This window comes from Oncorhynchus clarkii, unplaced genomic scaffold, assembly GCF_045791955.1.
Source record: "Oncorhynchus clarkii lewisi isolate Uvic-CL-2024 unplaced genomic scaffold, UVic_Ocla_1.0 unplaced_contig_586_pilon_pilon, whole genome shotgun sequence".
Lineage (NCBI taxonomy): Eukaryota > Metazoa > Chordata > Actinopteri > Salmoniformes > Salmonidae > Oncorhynchus > Oncorhynchus clarkii.
In genome coordinates this window covers 1-21,966 of record NW_027260882.1, presented here as the reverse complement: position 1 = coordinate 21,966, position 21,966 = coordinate 1, and the positions used below count along the sequence as shown (strand labels likewise).

Below are 21,966 nucleotides of genomic sequence, written 5' to 3'. Positions count from 1 at the left end.
GAGGTTTTCACTCAAAATCTCACGATACATGGCCCTATTCATTCAACTATGACAGACAAAATGAGGGAAAAAAATCCAGAAAATCACATTGTAGGATTTGAATGAATTTATTTGCAAATTATGGTGGAAAATAAGTATTTGGTCACCTACAAACAAGCAAGATTTCTGTCTCTCAGACCTGTAACTTCTTCTTTAAGAGGCTCCTCTGTCCTCCACCCGTTCGTTACCTGTATTAATGGCACCTGTTTGAACTTGTTATCAGTATACAGTTACAGTCCTCTCTCATCTTTTTAAGTGGGAGAACTTGCACAATTGGTGGCTGACTAAATACTTTTTTGCCCCACTGTAGCAGCCATTCAAAAGAATGAGCGAGACCTAGATTATCTATTGGTCGATGTGAGAAAACATGAAATGGAAACCAAAGTAACCTATCAGCTTCAGGTACACTGTGTGGACCTCAAGCCTTTTCTGAACCAGCTCAGCCAACACTAACCACAAGGTCAACCATGTGAAAACCATGACTTGAATTCATGCTCATGTAAACCTGTTTTTAAAAGCAGTAGGTTACAGCAACATTATACATATGGCCTCCTGTAGGTTGATTTTGTAGTTGTGTGGTGTTGCTGCTTTCTCTTTGAAATGTGTGTTTATTAAATACAAAAAGTGCTTTGTTTTGTACAGTTGTAACATGGTTGACAAAGCCCTTGGCACTATTTTCCATGCTTGTTGTGTAACCTTCTCATTGGCTGATGAGGTTCATCAATATCAGGTGTGATGAGACCTGGGTGGGCCGCCCAGAGGAAGGAGCAGATGAGAGGAAATAGAGCTACTGGTTTTGATTTGACATCTAAGTTTGACCCAGTTTTTGAAGAATAATTTATAGTTTGATGCCCAGTTTCCCCCTGTCTTTCTCCTGCCCCTTTCTAGTTGTAAGTATATACTGTCCTGTTGATGATGAACGTTGGGGGATGTTTGTCCATCTGGTTCATTAATCTACATTTTGAGTGGGCCTTGTCTTTTTATAACTCTAAAGAACAGTGAAAATAGATACTGTACTGTTACCTGGTGATGGTCTGCTCATTTCCACATTTGTCAGCTCAACCTGGACTGTTAGAGCCTGTGTATAATGTTAGGCAGAGCTCCTTATGCTCCTGTTTAAACCTGGGGTGGTGTAGTATGGCAGTGTTAAACGCTGATAATATACATTTAGCATGATGTATTTACTGTAATAAGACCCATGATATTTGGAATTTGAAAATGAATTCTAAACATGTTGAACATTGGTATTGATCATATAGTAGTTATTTTGTTAGGACAATCATTAACGCCCCTCACCCTAAACACCACACCATGTTGTTTCATTTGAAAGGAATCGCCACACCATAACTATTTATAGTCATTATTTATTGAGAAATGAACCCATAACAGGACATGATTTTCAAACATCCTCTTTCCCCCACAATGGACATAACAATAATCAACCAATTACAAAATGACTAAATGTAACTATTAGGTTATAACAACATCACATTGACACATTTTAGTTAAATGGTCAATTGGAAAGAAACACATCCAGCTGTTATTTCTGGATAAAAGCATGTATAAAAGGATGAATCAATAAGCATAAACAAAACCTCATCAATCCTTTGAATTAATGAAAAATAAACCAACACCTTATTAACAAACTGTAGTAGCTCAAATAATATGCCTCCATTCAAAAGCAGAAAAAAACTTAGTAAACATCTGTGTAATAAAGGACTTTTGATAAGATATGAAAATTCAGACCAATTAATGAAACAGAAAGTAAGGCAGAGAGTAAGGCAACATTTCAGAGAAATAGAATGGAAACTGTGGTAAACAGCAACAACTGGACCATCACAAGGTTAAAGTTGAACCTCTATGATAAGTATTTTCCTTCTATCTCTGTGGTGGCTGGACCTGTGTGGAATACAGTACCACCAGAGAACAGAGTAGCCAGTCAGAAACATACAATCTGACTATTAATAACATGACTCTGCACCCTTCTGGTTCAACACATTTGTACAAACTGAATGGTGTTAAATGTCAACATTAAAATAGTAATTTATATTCACTACATTAATAGAAGTAAATGAGAGTAATGAGGAAATGCACCACCCAATTACAGAGAAAGAATGTAATTACGAAGACAAAAGACATTTAAAAATTAACATTGTTACAAATGACTGTAAACACTAGGACACACTACTAGCCTGAAGGAATCTGGTGTGTTTGTGGTAACATTCCACTCCTTGCCACTCCTTGCTGCATTTATCAAGAAGGCACGCCAGCGCCTGTTCTTCCTCAGGTGGCTGAAAAGACTTGCCACCAGTTTCTACAGATGTACCATTGAGCTGCATACTGACTGGCTGTATCACCGCCTGGTACTGCAGCTGCACCGCCCTCCACCACAAGACTGGGTGGTGGTGAAGTCTGCACCGTTCATCACTGGGGTTGAGCTCTGAAGCATTAAAACTGCTGAACAGCTTATCAATGACTGTCTACCTGCAATCACTGGCTGTCTACACACAGCACTCCACACATTCCCACCCACACAGACGCACGCACACCCACACTCATTAATTTACACACAGTGTATTCTGTGCGCGTGATGAATACATTTATTTTTGATTTTGATTGATTTTGTCATGCCAGACTGTTTGGCATGACAAGAAGTGTCAAGTAGTGGAATGTTAGCACAAACACAAGACCATAACATCTTTAACTTTAAATCATCATAGACTTGCTGTCAGTCTTATCTCCTAACACTCCGATGCAGATTAGGAGCCTAGTGACTGTAGTATTCTGACATCCTGCTCTGGAAGAGGGACCGCTTGCTGCCCTTTGTCCAGCGGTCGAGGACCAACCCAGGTCATCACATTCATTAGTGGGAAGCTGCTGCTGCCATTGGTAGAAGAATGGAATTAGAAATGTTACTGTAAATGTACATACTTCCCATCAAAATACATAAGAATACACACTATGAGAATACACACTATGAGAATACACACTGAATACACACTATGAGAATACACACTATGAGAATACGCACTGAATACACACACATGAATACACGCTCTGTCCACAAAACTGCACTGGACTCTGCAAAAATACCTTACAATATTATAGCAGGAATTATCTGGAAACTGATCTTTAAATATACTGTATGATGTCTGTAAGAGGGCAGTGATTATTTATGCAACAAAATAATGGGGGGAATGCCATGCACACAATGCAATATCGATAACACAATGAAATGAAATGAGTTGAATATCTGATGGACAGACGAATAGTTCATGTCTGTACAAGCCCTAAGTGAGGGCCGTCTATTTGAAATATGATGGTTGTTTTGGGAAACTTTGCAAGTTACAGGGGCCGTACTAATGTCCCTCCATGTTTCAGCTACTCATAGTGGGAGAGCAATAATAATAAATGATATGACATTCATCAGATGCTTTTATCCAAAGGGACTACATATATTTCTGCATATATTTTTACATATGGGTGGTCATGGGAAGTGAACCCATTATCCTGGCATTGCAAGCACCATGTTCTACCAACTGAGCTTCAGGGGACCAGAGGAGTTTGATCTTACCCAGGTCCTGGACAAGACGAGGTTCATGGTTAAGGAGAGCTTTGTAGAAGGCAGATTTCACTCTTGTTCCTCCTGCTTGTAAAGCATCCGACATTAGTCTCATTTGTTCCTGACTGGTCCCAGCCATAAGGAGTCTTGAGTGCAATTCATCTGGGATCATCTCCTCCAAAAGCAGGTCATCTGCTACATCCAGCACCATCTTGACCCTCTGAATGAGATCAGCCATATGCTTATCCACAAACGCTTGCTCCGAGAGCTGCTTCAGTACAGCCTCAGCACCTGAGATTCATGTCAGAAAATGGTTATATTATTAGAGCCATAATTAACTAAAACCCATAAGAACAAATGTGTTCTACAAAACAAGCCACTAAATACAACAAAACATATTTAATGACCTGAATGTGTCTCTCTTAACAAGACTGATCACTTGATGATGTACATCATTTTGTGCAAGACAAGACACATTCCACATCAGACATGTAGCCATAGACAATGAGAAACAAAACCCTACCAGGATGAGGGTTGATCGGACTGACTTGAGGTGGTTCAAAATCTGAAGTGTTGGAGAAGAAAATCAAATCACATTTATTTTATCCTGTGTGTTGAATACAGTTTAAATAAGTAGGGGGTGAGGGGTGTACAGTGTGTTGTATACAGTTTAAATAAGTAGGGGGTGAGGGGTGTACAGTGTGTTGAATACAGTTTAAATAAGTAGGGGGTGAGGGGTGTACAGTGTGTTGTATACAGTTTAAATAAGTAGGGGGTGAGGGGTGTACAGTGTGTTGTATACAGTTTAAATAAGTAGGGGGTGAGGGGTGTACAGTGTGTTGTATACAGTTTAAATAAGTAGGGGGTGAGGGGTGTACAGTGTGTTGTATACAGTTTAAATAAGTAGGGGGTGAGGGGTGTACAGTGTGTTGTATACAGTTTAAATAAGTAGGGGGTGAGGGGTGTACAGTGTGTTGAATACAGTTTAAATAAGTAGGGGGTGAGCGGTGTACAGTGTGTTGTATTTACAGTATAAATAAGTAGGGGGTGAGGGGTGTACAGTGTGCTGTATACAGTTTAAATAAGTAGGGGGTGAGGGGTGTACAGTGTGTTGTATACAGTTTAAATAAGTAGGGGGTGAGGGGTGTACAGTGTGCTGTATACAGTTTAAATAAGTAGGGGGTGAGGGGTGTACAGTGTGTTGAATACAGTTTAAATAAGTAGGGGGTGAGGAGTGTACAGTGTGTTGTATACAGTTTAAATAAGTAGGGGGTGAGGGGTGTACAGTGTGTTGTATACAGTTTAAAAAATAAGGGGGTGAGGGGTGTACAGTGTGCTGTATACAGTTTAAATAAGTAGGGGGTGAGGGGTGTACAGTGTGTTGTATACAGTTTAAATAAGTAGGGGGTGAGGGGTGTATAGTGTGTTGTATACAGTTTAAATAAGAAGGGGGTGAGGGGTGTACAGTGTGTTCTATACAGTTTAAATAAGTAGGGGGTGAGGGGTGTATAGTTTGTTAAATACAGTTTAAATAAGTAGGGGGTGAGGGGTGTACAGTGTGTTTAATACAGTTTAAATAAGTAGGGGGTGAGGGGTGTATAGTGTGTTTAATACAGTTTAAATAAGTAGGGGGTGAGGGGTGTACAGTTTGTTTAATACAGTTTAAATAAGTAGGGGGTGAGGGGTGTACAGTGTGTTGTATACAGTTTAAATAAGTAGGGTATGAGGGGTGTACAGTTTGTTAAATACAGTTTAAATAAGTAGGGGGTGAGGGGTGTACAGTGTGTTTAATACAGTTTAAATAAGTAGGGGGTGAGGGGTGTACAGTGTGTTTAATACAGTTTAAATAAGTAGGGGGTGAGGGGTGTATAGTGTGTTTAATACAGTTTAAATAAGTAGGGGGTGAGGGGTGTATAGTGTGTTTAATACAGTTTAAATAAGTAGGGGGTGAGGGGTGTACAGTGTGTTGTATACAGTTTAAATAAGAAGGGGGTGAGGGGTGTACAGTGTGTTGTATACAGTTTAAATAAGTAGTGGGTGAGGGGTGTACAGGTTCATAACAAACTGGCATTTGATCTAACCTGTTGGAATTAGACACTCCCACACTCTTTGGTCGTTACTTCCTCTGTCTAAAAGACTCAGTCTGATGTTCTCCGCACCCGACATGCAGTCTAAAAACACCTGAAATGTGGGGTGGAAGTTTGGGCTGTAGTCATAGTCTAACTGCCCACTCTGAAACACAAGATGAAAAATAATATTAGCCAAATGTAGACAGTAACAGAGAGATATAATTACTGTAGCTGGACATGTAGCACATAGAAAATTTTTCCTGTGGGAACTTCCTGGTGTCAGGTACATGCACATAAAAACCACACATCAAACCCAACACCACAAACCAGTAGTAGCACATCACAAAGGAATACTTACACTGAGTGTACAAAACATTAAGGACACCTTCCTAATATTGAGTCACAACCCCACTCCCCACAGTTTTGTAATCATGGCTGGATGTATTTTGGGTGGTTTTTCTTGATACACACGGTAAACGGTTGTCTCAGGGCTTAAAAAATATTATTTAACCTGTCTCCTCCCCTTCATCTATACTGATTAAAGTGGATTTAACAAGATTCATCTGCTCAGTCAATGTCATGAAAAGAGCAGGTGTCCTTAATGTTTTGTACACTCAGTGCATATTGGAATGTATGGTACAATGTGATGGCCATGCTTACTTTTGGCTGTACGCTAAAATTTGCCACCAGCTCACAGCAGAGGCCATATTTTCCTCTAGGAGTCAATGTGCAGTTGGAGCTGGTTTGAATGAAAGTACTCCCCCTCTGTTGATATTCCACCTTCAAAGAATAAAGGTGCATTACTTCAAGGCAAACTGATCCAACACATTCACACTAACAGTTCTGAAAGAAATCAAGGAATGGTAATGAGCCATTTTACCACCATTTATCCAGCTAGAACAACATCTACGGTCAAGTTCATTCTACAAAACAACTCTTGCCGTGTGCAGAATGAATTCCTGAATACTGTAAACATTACCTCACAAAGTGGCACATTCTTGGGCAACAAAATAACATTCAGTATGCGCTTCTGGGGTCTGTTCCCTTGTGGTCGGAGGAACAGCAGCACCTGGCTTCGGACCGGGAGGAAGGAGAACACATCCCTGATGAGGCCAAAGAGGGAGAGGTGTGTGATGTTTACAATCACGTGTGTAGCAGTCGTCTTGAGTGGCTGAACAATCTCCATGTTGCCATCAGTAACATGGGCCACGGACACATTGTCATCCTTCTCTGCAGAATAAGAACAATTATTTTATTGACTGTAAATAATGCTTTAATTGACTGTAAATAATGCTTTAATTTACTGTAAATAATGCTTTAATTTACTGTAAATAATGCTTTAATTTACTGTAAGTTTCATCCAAAGTATGTATTATTATTGGATGTATTATTCAGTGTTAGTGTCCCATTATAGCTGTTTTATAATTGTGTTAGAATAACCTTGATATTGTATATTAAAACAATCAATATACTGAAATGATGCATCACTTACCATCACACATACAGCGATGCATCACTTACCATCACACATACAGCGATGCATCACTTACCATCACACATACAGCCATGCATCACTTACCATCACACATACAGCGATGCATCACTTACCATCACACATACAGTGATGCATCACTTACCATCACACATACAGTGATGCATCACTTACCATCACACATACAGTGATGCATCACTTACCATCACACATACAGTGATGCATCACTTACCATCACACATACAGTGATGCATCACTTACCATCACACATACAGTGATGCATCACTTACCATCACACATACAGTGATGCATCACTTACCATCACACATACAGTGATGCATCACTTACCATCACACATACAGCGATGCATCACTTACCATCACACATACAGTGCATCACTTACCATCACACATACAGTGATGCATCACTTACCATCACACATACAGTGATGCATCACTTACCATCACACATACAGTGATGCATCACTTACCATCACACATACAGTGATGCATCACTTACCATCACACATACAGTGATGCATCACTTACCATCACACATACAGTGATGCATCACTTACCATCACACATACAGTGATGCATCACTTACCATCACACATACAGTGATGCATACACACATACAGTGAGTGCATCACTTACCATCACACATACAGCATCACTTACCATCACACATACAGTGATGCATCACTTACCATCACACATACAGTGATGCATCACTTACCATCACACATACAGCCATGCATCACTTACCATCACACATACAGCATGCATCACTTACCATCACACATACAGTGCATGCATCACTTACCATCACATACAGTGATGCATCACTTACCATCACACATACAGTGATGCATCACTTACCATCACACATACAGTGATGCATCACTTACCATCACACATACAGTGATGCATCACTTACCATCACACATACAGTGATGCATCACTTACCATCACACATACAGTGATGCATCACTTACCATCACACATACAGTGATGCATCACTTACCATCACACATACAGTGATGCATCACTTACCATCACACATACAGTGATGCATCACTTACCATCACACATACAGTGATGCATCACTTACCATCACACATACAGTGATGCATCACTTACCATCACACATACAGTGATGCATCACTTACCATCACACATACAGTGATGCATCACTTACCATCACACATACAGTGATGCATCACTTACCATCACACATACAGCGATGCATCACTTACCATCACACATACAGCGATGCATCACTTACCATCACACATACAGTGATGCATCACACATACAGTGATGCATCACTTACCATCACACATACAGCGATGCATCACTTACCATCACACATACAGTGATGCGTCACTTACCATCACACATACAGTGATGCGTCACTTACCATCACACATACAGCGATGCATCACTTACCATCACACATACAGTGATGCATCACTTACCATCACACATACAGCGATGCATCACTTACCATCACACATACAGTGATCCATCACTTACCATCACACATACAGCGATGCATCACTTACCATCACACATACAGCGATGCATCACTTACCATCACACATACAGCGATGCATCACTTACCATCACACATACAGTGCGGGAGATGCAGTTTGCAGACAGACTGCTCAGGACAGTCAATGCTGAATAGGGGTCCTGCTGGTGTCATGGAGCCCAGGAGGCTCCTGTCCCATTGAGTCACCTTGTAAACCACATCTCCCTTCCCTTCCATCAGAAACACCAGACCAGTGGAACTGCACTGGAAAAGACCTGCCTTTGGGCATTGAAGCCTGCGATGCAGACGAAAGGAAAAGATGACAGTTGTAAACTTTTGGGGGAATAAAAAGAGTCAAGCACTCTTTTGGTAAACATGACCATAGGAAAAGGCCATGATAAAGTCGTGGAAGTTTCAGTGATCCCTAGTTACCTATACGTAGGCTTGCGGTCATGTGTTGTAAGATCTTTGACAATCTCAGGATTTAACATTGTTACACTTGTTGACACCTGTAACAGAAAAAGGAAGACCAGGTAACAATAGTACATGGGATCAAATACTCTCAGACTGAATTCCTATGGTTGAGATGTGGTTAATCAACTCCCCACAAGCATACCTTCACACGCTTCCTACCATTCCCAGACTGTGATTCAAATATGGTAGTTTTTGTGTGTAAATCCAGTCTTGGAGTGATTTGTACTGTACTAGCGCAACCCATCAGTTTCTCATAGTACATCTTCATCTTGTTATACTCCACAGTGACATCATCTGCACAAGAGAAAACATTCAGAACAAGCATCAGCTTTTAAGATTTGTATATTTTGATGTTAGATAGTGGCCAATCCCCTGAAATTAATTATATTTGGTTTGATGTTACTTTAGGGTGATTTGACCATTTCTTTTTAAGTAAAAAAACACATGCTCATATGTCCCCATAATTTATATTGTTTGTTAGCTTGTGGTGGCTAAAGTTAGCTGAGGTTTGTAGTGGCTGTTTGAAGAAAACCAAACATGGATTACAGTTTCTCCTGGCCACATGGATTACAGTTTCTCCTGGCCACATGGATTACAGTTTCTCCTGGCCACATGGATTACAGTTTCTCCTGGCCACATGGATTACAGTTTCTCCTGGCCACATGGATTACAGTTTCTCCTGGCCACATGGATTACAGTTTCTCCTGGCCACATGGATTACAGTTTCTCCTGGCCACATGGATTACAGTTTCTCCTGGCCACATGGATTACAGTTTCTCCTGGCCACATGGATTACAGTTTCTCCTGGCCACATGGATTACAGTTTCTCCTGGCCACCTGTCACCAGAGGGCAGCAGAGACCGTCCTAGAGACAGTAATGACACTCAGGTGTGTCCTATTACTCATTATGATTTCCCTGTTAAAAGAGGTGTGTTTTCTGGTTTCCTTTGCAGAAGCTTGAATTGTTTGCCATGTACATTTGTCTCCTGAGTGAGTTTGAGATGGTGTTTGTTGGTTTTCCCAGTGTTACTGTGATCCTTCGGTTACCGTTTCTCAGTAAAGAATTTATGTTTATCCTTAAGCACTGATTCCTCAACTGGTCTCTTCTCTGCACATGGCTCCAAGCTCACCAGCTCCCACTAACATCAAGTTGTAAAATCCTGAACTTTAGACTGCCATGGACTAAAATCCTGAAATGTTTTTGTGTTCTTGTCTTACTTTATTATAACCCAAAATAAAAGTTTATTACTCAATTTGTTATAAACAACAAGATTGTAAGTAACGTGAGTAATGTATAACTTGAAAACATTTACTTATGACACAAGTTAAATGCAGCTCAAGATAAAGGGGACATGGTTTCCAGACATGTTCTGACGAGTACTTGACTTGATTATAACTATATTGGAATAACTAAAGCATTTGGTCCCTTCATTTACCTGGGAGGAATGAGCTGTTGGGGGTCTTGAGTGAGAGATCCATCGATTCTTGTAGTTTACACTTCAGTTGCATCATGATGTGATCCTAATACAGGACAGAAATAATTATTTAGTCCACTCTCACACCAAGTGATGATTGTACTTTACCACAATCAGGTCTAAATGCTGTGCATCGGGTGTTCATAAACTAAGTTCTTCTTAAGTGCATTTTGGTGTGCTTTCAAGCCGCAAATACTTGAATTCAGCAAGTGTGCTCATAATCGCTATGGTGGCCTGTGGAAACATGCAGATCCCAAGAAGAGTACTAACCTAAACCCATCTGAAAATGCACCTCTAACCTGCTGTGTGAAGGCAGTATGACAATAGCAACAACACTTGAGTACATTTACCTTTAGCAAACATCAATCCATCTGCTGTGTAAACTGAAGAGTTGTTACATGTACAGACATTACACAACTGTACTTCATTTGAACACTAACATACACTACCGGTTAAAAGTTTTAGAACACCTACTCATTCAAGGGTTTTTCTTTATTTTTAGTATTTTCTACATTGTAGAATAATAGTGAAGACATCAAAACTATGAAATAACACATATGGAATCATGTAGTAACCAAAAAAGTGTTTAACAAATCAGAATATATTTTATATTTGAGATTCTTCTAATAGCCAACCTTTGCCTTGATGACAGCTTTGCACACTCTTGGCATTCTCTCAAACAGCACAATGTAGAAAATAGACTAAATTAAGAAACACCCTTGAATGAGTAGGTGTTCTAAACGTTTGACCGGTAGTGTACATGCCACATGCTGCTATTCAAGGCGATATGGACTACAAACCTATATGGCTTCACCAGTGGCAATGTATTTCTTTTGAATTTTCAGAGATTTGCAGCATGACAAATGAACATCTATGTAAAAGTGTATTTTTATGGGATTGTGATGTTGCTGATTAACAGACCTGAAAGTAACTTTTGGGACAAAACCCTATGTACGTACTGTTTTATCCAAGCAATATCGACACTATTTTGCCAAATCTAGATGTGGAGTGGCCCCTCTCTCTATTGAGACAGGTCAAAATAAAACGCTCCCCTAGATAAACGTATATGTACTTTTTGTAACGCCGATTTTCTTTGAAACTGAAGCTCATGCATTATTTTACTGTGGGTTATACAACAAAATCTGCGTCATCTGACCACTTCTTTATTGAGCGAGTCACTGGTACTTCCTTCTTTAGTTTTTGCTTGTAAGCAGGAAGCCTGAGCATAGAATTGTGGTCAGATTTGCAAAATGGAGGTTGGGGGAGAGCATTGTATGCATCTCTGTGTGTGGAGTAAAGGTGGTCTAGGATTTGTTTCCCTCTGGTTGCACGTGTGACATGCTGGTAAAACTGATTTAAGTTTACCTGCATTAAAGTCCCCGGCCACAAGGAGCGCCAATTCTGGGTGAGATTTTCTTCTTTGCTTATGGCCTTATAGAGTTGGTTGAGAGTGGTCTTAGTGCCAGCTTCGTTTTGTGGTGGTAAATTGATGGCTACGAATAATACAGATGAGAACTCTCTTGGTAGATAGTATTGTCGACAGTTATCACAAGGTACTCTACCTCAGGCGAGCAATAGCTTGAGACTTCTTTAATATTAGACATCGTGCACCAGCTGTTATTGGCAAAAAGACACACACCCCCACCCCTCGTCTTACCAGAGGTAGCATCTCTGTTCTGCCGGTGCAAGGAAAATTCCGCCAGCTCTATATTGTCCGTTTCTTCGTTCAGCCACGTCTCGGTGAAACATAAGATGTTACAGTTTTTAATGTCGGGTTGGTAGGATAATCTTAATAGTAGGTCATCAATTTTATCTTCTAACAATTGCACATTAGCAAGAAGAATGGAAGGCATTGGGAGTTCACTCGCTCGCCTACGGATTTTCAAAAGGATCCCCGATCTGCGCCCCCTTTTCCGGCGTCTTTTCTTCACACATAAGGCGTGGATCTGGGCCTGTTCCAGTGAAATCAGGATATACTTCTCGTCGGACTCGTTAAAGGAAAAAGTTTCTTCCAGTCTGCGGTAAATGTCACCATCGTAATTGTGATGTGGAGGAGGACTGTTAATGAGTTATGATATGAACCTCAACTACACGATTTGATTAATAAAATGAACCCTAGGGATTCAACCCTGTGGGGATCTTCATGCACCATCGACCTCAGTGAGAGGAAGAAGAAGGTAAGTCATGGGCCTATAGCGGCCGGTGGGAGAAATGGGGCTGGTACATGCTACATTTCAGCTTCATTTTCAAAACGTGGTTTGGCATAGTCTCTAGCACGGGTATGGCAGAAGCACACTTTTGAGAAGAGCCATAATGATGACACTAGGCTGTCATTGTAATGATGCATCTATTAGGATACTGTACCTAAATATGAGCTTTTGCATAGCATGACGCGAATGAACTATAGATATGCTATGAATATATTTAAATCATCTTTACTGATGTGTTATTACAGGTCCCAAACGCGTTCATGAAATGCTTAGGGTAATAAATGCATTATGGATATGTAGTCAAAGTCAATCATTACCCTTTTATTATTTGTTTTTATGCATACATGTGTATAGATGATGTAATGTATTATAGATGAAGCATGCACCATGTTTGACCATGATTGTTTTTATGCATACATGTGTATAGATGATGTAATGTATTATAGATGAAGCATGCACCATGTTTGACCATGATTGTTTTTATGCATACATGTGTATAGATGATGTAATGTATTATAGATGAAGCATGCACCATGTTTGACCATGATTGTTTTTATGCATACATGTGTATAGATGATGTAATGTATGTACCATGTTTGACCATGATTGTTTTTAGTGCCTCAAAACTCAATTTCATGTGTTATTTGTTTATCAGTATTTTGTATTATTGTATCATTGTTGAGTGTCACTTAAATGCATTTTTCAAACTCTAACTCTATGGTACAATGTGTCAAACCTTCAGGTTGGTTAAACAAACCAGCATATCTTCCTTGGCCTTCTGGAAAATGTTGTTATTCTTCATGTGCTGATGTAAATCATCTTTCATCCTTTTCAGAGAATCTTTTCCTGTATGCTCTGATGCCCCTAAAACAAAGTCATCATATTGTTTCCATAACCATTGTATCTGCTATTAATACATTTAAATATGTTTAAGAACGTGTTACTTTCCAAATATCATTATAATTTTCATAACTAGAATACAACACTTTCTCAGATAATATATTTTCATTTTAAGACTTACTTATATAGCATCGATGCATGGAGTCCTTGATTGACTCGGTTAAAGTGGAGTAGATTTTTTTCTTTTTCTCACGGAGGTCAAAGATTAGTTTTGCCTTGAATTCAGTTTCCTTTCAGATAGAAAAACATGGTCAAGAAGACCCTAATGTAAGTGTTTTCCTTACCTTGTAAGCAGTCTATGGAACAGATAAGAGTAACCTTATTTCTGGACGGTGTGTTTACATGGCTACTTTCTAAAGATTGGGTGAGTGGGGGAGGGGGGAGGGGTTCAATGTTGCATTTCCTGATTGTTTGTTTAAAATTTCAAAAAGGCACTCGCACACCTGAGCTATCTTCTATCTTTGATGCAGGTGCATGGTAACAATTGAATACAGGAAGGACATGAGAAAACTGCACAATGCTCTTGCTATTATCACCGTTCTTTATCAAGCTTTACATATCGTTCTCTTTTTCTTTTTAAACCCTACCTCCGTCTTGAGGAATGCCAGATGCAGTGACACTTCCGGGTGCTCCCCAACCAAGCTGTTTGTGTCAAGGGTGAATGTATCAATCTGTTCCCTGATTGGGCCACCTTTGCCCTCGTTTCTGAAACACAATATGTTGAAATCAGAAAGATGGTTAGTAGATGTGATTTAACAGGGCCCTAATCATTCCATGTGTATTATTTACACACATTCAGAAAGTACTCAGATTCCTTTACTTTTTCCATGTTGTTGCGTTACAGCCTTATTCTATAATGTATTAAGTTTCATCAAGGATCTCTCTGGATCTCTTTATTAGTTTCATCAAGGATCTCTCTGTACTTCTCTCTGTTCGTCTTTCCATTGATCCTGACTAGTCTTCCAGTACCTACTGCTGAAATACATCCCCACAGCATGATGCTGCCACCGCGATGCTTCACCATAGGCATGGTGCCAGGTTTCCTCCAGACGAGACGCTTGGCATTCAGGCCGAAGAGTTGAAACTTGGTTTCATCAGACCAGAGAATCTTATTTCTCATGGTCTGAGAGTCCTTTAGGTGCCTTTTGGCAAACTCCAAGTGGGCTGTGAAGTTCATTTTACTGAGGAGTGCCTTCAGTCTGGCCACTCTACCATAACGGCCTGATTGGTGGAGTGCTGCAGGGATGGTTGCCCTTCTGGAAGGTTCTGCTATCTCCACAGAGGAACTCCACTGTGTTCTTGGGGACCTTCAATGCTGCAAAAATTGGGTTCTTGGTCACAGCCCTGACTAAGGCCCTTCTCCCCTGATTGCTCAGTTTGGCCTGGCGGCCAGCTCTAGGATGAGTTTTGGTGGTTCCAAACTTCTTCTATTTAAGAATGATGGAGGCCACTGTGTTCTTGGGGACCTTCAATTCTGCAGAAATGTTTTGGTACCCTTCCCCAGATCTGTGCCTCGACACAATCCTGTCTCGGAGCTCTACGGACAATTCCTTCGACCTCATGGCTTGGTTTTTGCTCTGACATGCACCGTCAACTGTGAGACCTTACATAGACAGGTGTGTGCCTTTCCAAATGATGTCCAATCAATTGAATTTACCACAGGTGAACTCCAATCTAGTTGTAGAAACATCTCAAGAATGATCAATGGAAACAGGATGCATCTGTGCTCAATTTCGATACTCATATCAAAGGGTCTGAATAGTTATGTTAAAAAGGTAAATTCTAAAAACCTGTTTTCACTTTGTCATTATGTGTGTAGATTGATGAGGGGGAAAAAATATTTAATCAAATTCAGAATAAGCCTGTAGCATAACAACATTTGGAAAAAGTCAAGGTTTCTGAATACTTTCCAAATGCACTATATATATATATATAGAGAGAGAGAGAATGATTAAATGACTTACGGGAAATGTATCTTGAACTGTTCATCAATGAGACTTCTCATACATGAGGCTAAACTCTCATTAAGGTTTATTTCCCTTCTCCTTTCCCTTTTCCCTTTTGGTTTGTGAACGCCGCCATTCTTGCATAAAGACTTCACTACTTGATGATATCCATTAGTTTTTTTCCCTCTCTGGGAATAAAAAATGAAAATATGTTTAACGTTTTTAACAGCACAGCACTGGAAATCTGTCATGTGTGAGTATCTCTTCAATAGTTGCTTTTCCAGTTTCGTGCAAGCCTACAGTATATCTGTGCAAACCAATGGGTGCTATCGCCAGAGAAATTTGAAAATCGAGAGACTGGATACATGATAACTTCATGGAGATAAGAACTTACAACTCTACCATTCTTTCTCTCTCCAGTAGTTTGGATAATGACGACTTGTGCACATTACTTTGGTTAATTGTGGGTTCTTGAGTCTTGAAGCACAGACTGAGTCATGAGGGACAGACAAGTGCTTCTGTTGGTGTTTTGGACCCGGGTTTGTGCAGTAATTATGTTTTTCTCTGGCTTCAGTTAGATGGTTGCTTCTTTCTCGCTCCAAGTTGCCTTCTGCTGGTTGTCTTTTAAGTGCTTTTTGGGCTTGCCTGCCCTTTCAGTGCCCTTGCTGCAGCTCGCCAAAGAAAATCCTTCTTGGGAGACCGTGTTGGGGAAACCTGATGGTGTGGCCAGTCCATTGGAGCTGTGCATTTCTGCTGTTTGCCCTCTGCATTACCTCCAGGTTGGAGACCTTGTCTTACCACTGCATACTCATAATAGACCTCAGAGATTGTGTATGGAATGTTTCCATCTGTTTGATGTGGTGACAGTTCAGGGTCCAAGTTTCACAGCCCTACAGCAGGTTTGTGATCACTACCATAGTATAGGTTTTCAGTTTTGTGGAAAGAGGGATGGTGTTATGGTTGAGTATCCTGTTCCTCGGTCTTCCCGATGACTGGCTTGAGCCGTCCTCAGAGATGGTGCTCCCCAAGTATGTGACGTGCTTGACATTCTGGAACTCACATGAGTTGCGGTAGATCCGTTGAGGAACAATCATCAGCAAAGAGGGCCTTATGGACAAGATGTTATTGTGTTTTGGTCTTTGCTCAGAGCCTACGCAGGTTGTAGATTGAAGCATCATCCGTGTATCTGATGTAAATGCCTTTGAGTTCCTTAGTGGCGTTTTTGAAGACGTAAAAAAATATACAGTACCAGTCAAAGGTTTGGACACACCTACTCCTTTAAGGGTTTTTATTTTGACAATTTTATACATTGTATAATAATAGTGAAGACATCAAAACTATGAAATAACACACATGGAATCATGTAGTAAACAAAAAATATATATTTTAAACTTTAGATTCTTCAAAGTAAGTACCCTTTGCCTTGATGGCAGCTTTGCACACTCTTGGCATTGTCTCAACCAGCTTTATGGGGTAGTCACCTGGAAGGCTTTTCCAACCGTCTTGAAGGAGTTCCCACATACACTGAGCACTTGGCTGATTTTCCTCAACTCTGCAGTCCAACTCATCCCAAACCATCTCAATTGGGTTGAGGTCAGGTGATTGTGGGGGCCAGGTCATCTGATGCAGCACTTCATCACTCTCCTTCTTGGTCAAATAGTCCTTACACAGCCTGGAGGTATGTTTTGGGTCATTGTACTGTTGAAAAACAATTGATAGTCCCATTAAGCGCAATCCAGATGAGATGGCGTATCGCTGCAGAATGCTGTGGTAGCCATTCTGGTTAAGTGTGCCTTGAATTCTAATTAAATCACTGACAGTGTCACAAGCAAAGCACCCCCACATCATCACACCTCCTCCATGCTTCACGGTGAGAACCACACATGCGGAGATCATCCGCTCACTTACTCTGCATCTCACAAAGACATGGCGGTTGGAACCAAAAATCTCAAATTTGGACTCATCAGACCAAAGGATTACCATCGGTCTAACTTCCATTGCTCATGTTTCTTGGCCCAATCAAGTCTCTTCTTATTATTGGTGTCCTTTAGTAGTGGTTTCGTTGCAGCAATTCAACCATGAAGGCCTAATTCACGCAGTCTCCTCTGAACAGTTGATGTTGAGATGTCTGTTACTTGAACTCTGTGAAACATTTTTTGGGCTGCATTTGGAGATGTAGTTAATTGCAGATTTCTGGTAACTCTAATAAACTTATCCTCTGCAGCAGAGGTAAATGTGGGTCTTCCTTTGCTGTGGCGGGCGGGCCTCATGAGAACCAGTTTCATCACAGTGCTTGAGGGTTTTTGCAACTGCACTTGAAGAAACTTTCAAAGTTCTTGACATTTTCCGGGTTGACTGACCTTCTTGTCTTAAAGTAAAGTAATGATGGGCTGTTGTTTCTCTTTGTTTATTTGAGCTGTCAATTTGGATTTGGTCTTTTACTAAATAGGGCTATCTTCTGTATACCAACCCTACCTTGTGACAACACAACTGATTGGCTCAAATGCATTAAGGAAATACATCTCCTTACCGGAAAGCAAAACGTTCTTTCCCTGTTAGTCGTCGCATCCCACACTCTGTTAACAGATGCTGCCAATACCGGTTATGTTACTTACATCCGTCCATGAAAGATTACTCTCCCATTTACTTTATGTTTCTATCTCACTCTAAACTGAGTTACAAGAAGTAAATCACATTGCTTTGGGGATCCTGGTTGAGTCTCTTGATTTTCAGCTTCTCTGGCTCTAGCACAAACTGGCCAGCACGGATATACTGTACACTGAGTTTACAAAACATTAAGAACACCTGCTCTTTCCATGACAAAGACTGACCAGGTGAATCCAGCTAAAAACTATCATTCCTTATTAATCTCACTTGTTAAATCCACTTCAATCAATGTAGATGAAGGCAAGGAGACAGGTTAAAGAAGGATTTTTAAGCCTTGAGACAATTGAGACATGGATTGTGTATGTGTGCCATTCAGAGGGTGAATCGGTAAGACAAACAATTAAGTGCCTTTGAACGGGGTATGGTTATAGGTGCCAGGTGCACCGGTTTGTGTCAAGAACTGCAACGCTGCTGGGTTTTTCACACTCAACAGTTTCCCGTGTGTATCAAGAATGGTCCACCACCCAAAGGACATCCAGCCAACTTGAACAACTGTGGAAAGCATTGGAGTCAACATGGGCCAGCAACCCTGTGAAGCACTTTCGACACCTTGTAGAGTCCATGCCCCGACAAATTGAGGCTGTTCTGAGGGCAAAAGAGACCGGGTGCAACTCAATATTAGGAAGTTGTTCCTAATATTTGGCAAACTCAGTGTAGGGTGACAGTGCAAAAGTGGCTATTCTTAAAACGTTCTTTTTTTAAAAGTAGCTTACTGGTGCTATCACTTTATTCATTAATTTCTCGCATGATTCTTCTGACTGTCGAACTCCTTCTGAGAGGCATTGTTCAAAAGTCTCATAAGCCTCATCCATAGTTTGACCAATGGACTTGATCTCATCCTTGAGCCTCTGTTCCAGAACCTGGCACACCTCTTCTTTGCTGTCTGTCTGAAAACTCAACATTATCAATATAATACACTGATTCACATATAAGGAGTATATTAACATGCTGTAAGTACAATACCATGTCGCTGCTTTTGGCTCCTTCTATCAAAGAGAGGATCCCATAGGCTCCAGAAACATAAACTGAAGTCTTTGTGCGACGATCATTGAGATTTCTGAGAAATTCCTGAAGTTTGGGTATTTCTGCAACATCAGTTCAAAACCAGATATTTATTTCTACCTTTGGTTGAGGTCAGTGTTCTTTGATGCTCTTATTGATCCTGGATTCACTTCTTGATCATTAAATTTTCTTATTTCTGTTCGAGTTTGATTAACTGAATTGTTGATTATGGGCATGATCGTAGTTCTGCATGCAGAATTTAAATTAGGAATCGGCGCATAGTAGTGGTCAAAAGAGCAGAATGTTATTTCCCGAGAAGAATATAGAATATAGTGAAATGTTTCAGAGGATATGAGGATAGCTTAGCATGCTGTATGTATACACACTATTATTATTGAGTATCATATGGTCCAGGTTTTAATTGTTACTGATTAAGACATATTGCATGTTTAAAGTTTCCAGCTACGACAGGTCATACTCAAATATGCATGCTGCTTAGGTGAAGTTTGTTGCTATGTAAAGTAATTAACAACACAAACAATCTCAAAGAATGCATAGGCATAAAAATAGGGGACACAATTATGTGTCTCTATGTTGTAGAATCAATAAGAACGTTCAGTTATCGTACCTGTCTCTTCTTGTTGCAAATGCTTTTCCTTTTGGTATTCCTTGGAACTCACAGTAAACACCTGAAGGAAATCCTTTCCCCCACTGAAGTGTTTCTGAAAGGTGTTTATGAGACAATGACAGACAATTAAATCATGTCCACACACTGACATTTTGCAAGCTCAAAAAAAATCTATATTCATTATGCTCATGCAAACAGTTGTGCTTCAACAATTTTTTTAAACAATTAAATACATTTAGAAGATTTCGATATGATTGATAAATACCAGATTAGAACAACTTTCTTACCTTACCATAAATACAAATAAGCACCTATTACTCAATTGTTTGTTTTGTATATTAGACAACTCAAATGTCTAATGAAAAGCTTTAGTGTACAATGTAATCTTGCTTTCATTAATTCCATGAAATGTCTAAATCTTCCCCACTACAACATACAGTATGAGCATGTTGACAAGTCACAGAATATTCCTTTATGTCAGTTGTAACTTACCTTAACTTCTTTTTGTTTGTTGAATTTATCCCTCACTTGCCTCTTGGTTGTTTCATTTCTGCGCAAAATACAGGTACGTGCATCAGCCTTTTGATTCTCCTCAATGTCGTCTGTCTTGGTGCAGATGAAACTGATGCTTCGACATTCTCCACCAGGTCCAAAGAGACTAACGGTGCTGTCTAAAATCTCCCAAGATTCCTTTTCTGAAGTTGCTCTTGCAATGTCGCTCACAATCCACACAGCAGAGCAGTTTCCAACAAACTAAAGAAGTGTAACATTAACTTAAAACATCCAACATTAATGGTGTAAAATACACAATACACATAATATTAATAACATACATATGCCTACCTAATATGTTTAATCATTTGAACATAGATATAAATAAACTCAAATACATAGATATAGCCAGACATTTGGCCCTGTACCTATGATGTTAATCTAACATCAACCAAATTAGAAGTTGTATACAATTCTAAATAGAATATCGAACCATTACTAATAAGAATTGTAAATAATTACCAATTTCCACATCTCATCTCTGCTCTTGTTGCAGTCTCCATTGCCTGGAAGATCAACCAGCACAACATGCTCCAGCAGGTCTTTGGAGTTTGGCACCTTGATGGTTATACACTTCACAAGCGGCCAATACTGTCTTTTAAATGTATCACTCTGTGTGTCACTCCGTGTGTAACAAGTGATATTTTTAGAGAGTTGTTTTGCCTGCAATTGTAATAAAGTATCATTACATGCAATGGTGAACAAAAACTAAGTTATTTTCTCCAAAGGAACACTTTGACAAAGATCAAAGAGCCTAAAAGATGTAGTTCTATATTTTCCATCAATCGCTTACAATCAATTCCCACTAGTGGCAAAGAGTTTACTAGAAGCCGCTTCTGGTGAACAAATGAATTCCAAGACCCGTATCCATTGACGACAAATCAAGGGGATTAGAAAAATCTGTAGGAAGCTTGGTTTCCATTCATCTAGCTAGCTACCTACCAAAGTTGTCCGGTGAGTGTCTAACTTATTACTTAAACATCTTAATAAACTTTAAAATTGTGTTAGCTAATTGATGCCTAGTTAGCAATGTTATGTTTTATGGGATACAGTGAAACACATTTAGTTGATATCAGTTTTAATCTGTCAGCACCCCTGACTGGCTAGCGCTTAGCTAGCTAACATTAGCTATCCTATTTTTTCACAATTAATGTGATAGCTAGCTAGCTAACTAATGCTATGCCTAAACACATATTTTTTGTGAATACATTGCTGTCTTTTAATATCAATATGCATGTCAATATGCTAGTGTCTCTGTTCACCAGCATGTTAGCTAGCACAACAGCTAAGGTAGCAACAATATGAGCTGACTTGACATCAAAGCAAGACTTCACTTTTGTAGATGGATACCCTTCCCCTACCCGTGGTGTTGGAGGAGGATTCATTAACACCCTGGAAATATGCTTGTGGTGCA

At 39.9% G+C, this 21,966-nt stretch overlaps 1 protein-coding gene across 1 annotated transcript; it reads right to left on the bottom strand.

The window, feature by feature from the left end:
* Window positions 1-1,866: 1,866 nt before the first annotated feature.
* Window positions 1,867-21,209, bottom strand: LOC139402062 (nuclear GTPase SLIP-GC-like). Its single transcript, XM_071146151.1, has 19 exons — window positions 21,015-21,209; window positions 20,493-20,753; window positions 20,001-20,094; window positions 19,334-19,455; window positions 19,084-19,257; window positions 15,722-15,891; window positions 14,345-14,462; window positions 13,879-13,987; window positions 13,615-13,721; window positions 10,609-10,693; window positions 9,315-9,466; window positions 9,131-9,207; window positions 8,788-8,993; window positions 6,650-6,900; window positions 6,331-6,450; window positions 5,683-5,833; window positions 4,125-4,166; window positions 3,614-3,892; window positions 1,867-2,919 (listed from the first exon to the last, which is right to left on the bottom strand). Exons 1-19 carry the CDS (start codon window positions 21,024-21,026, stop codon window positions 2,903-2,905), a joined length of 2,547 nt encoding a protein of 848 aa, XP_071002252.1. The 5' UTR covers window positions 21,027-21,209; the 3' UTR covers window positions 1,867-2,902.
* Window positions 21,210-21,966: the final 757 nt, after the last annotated feature.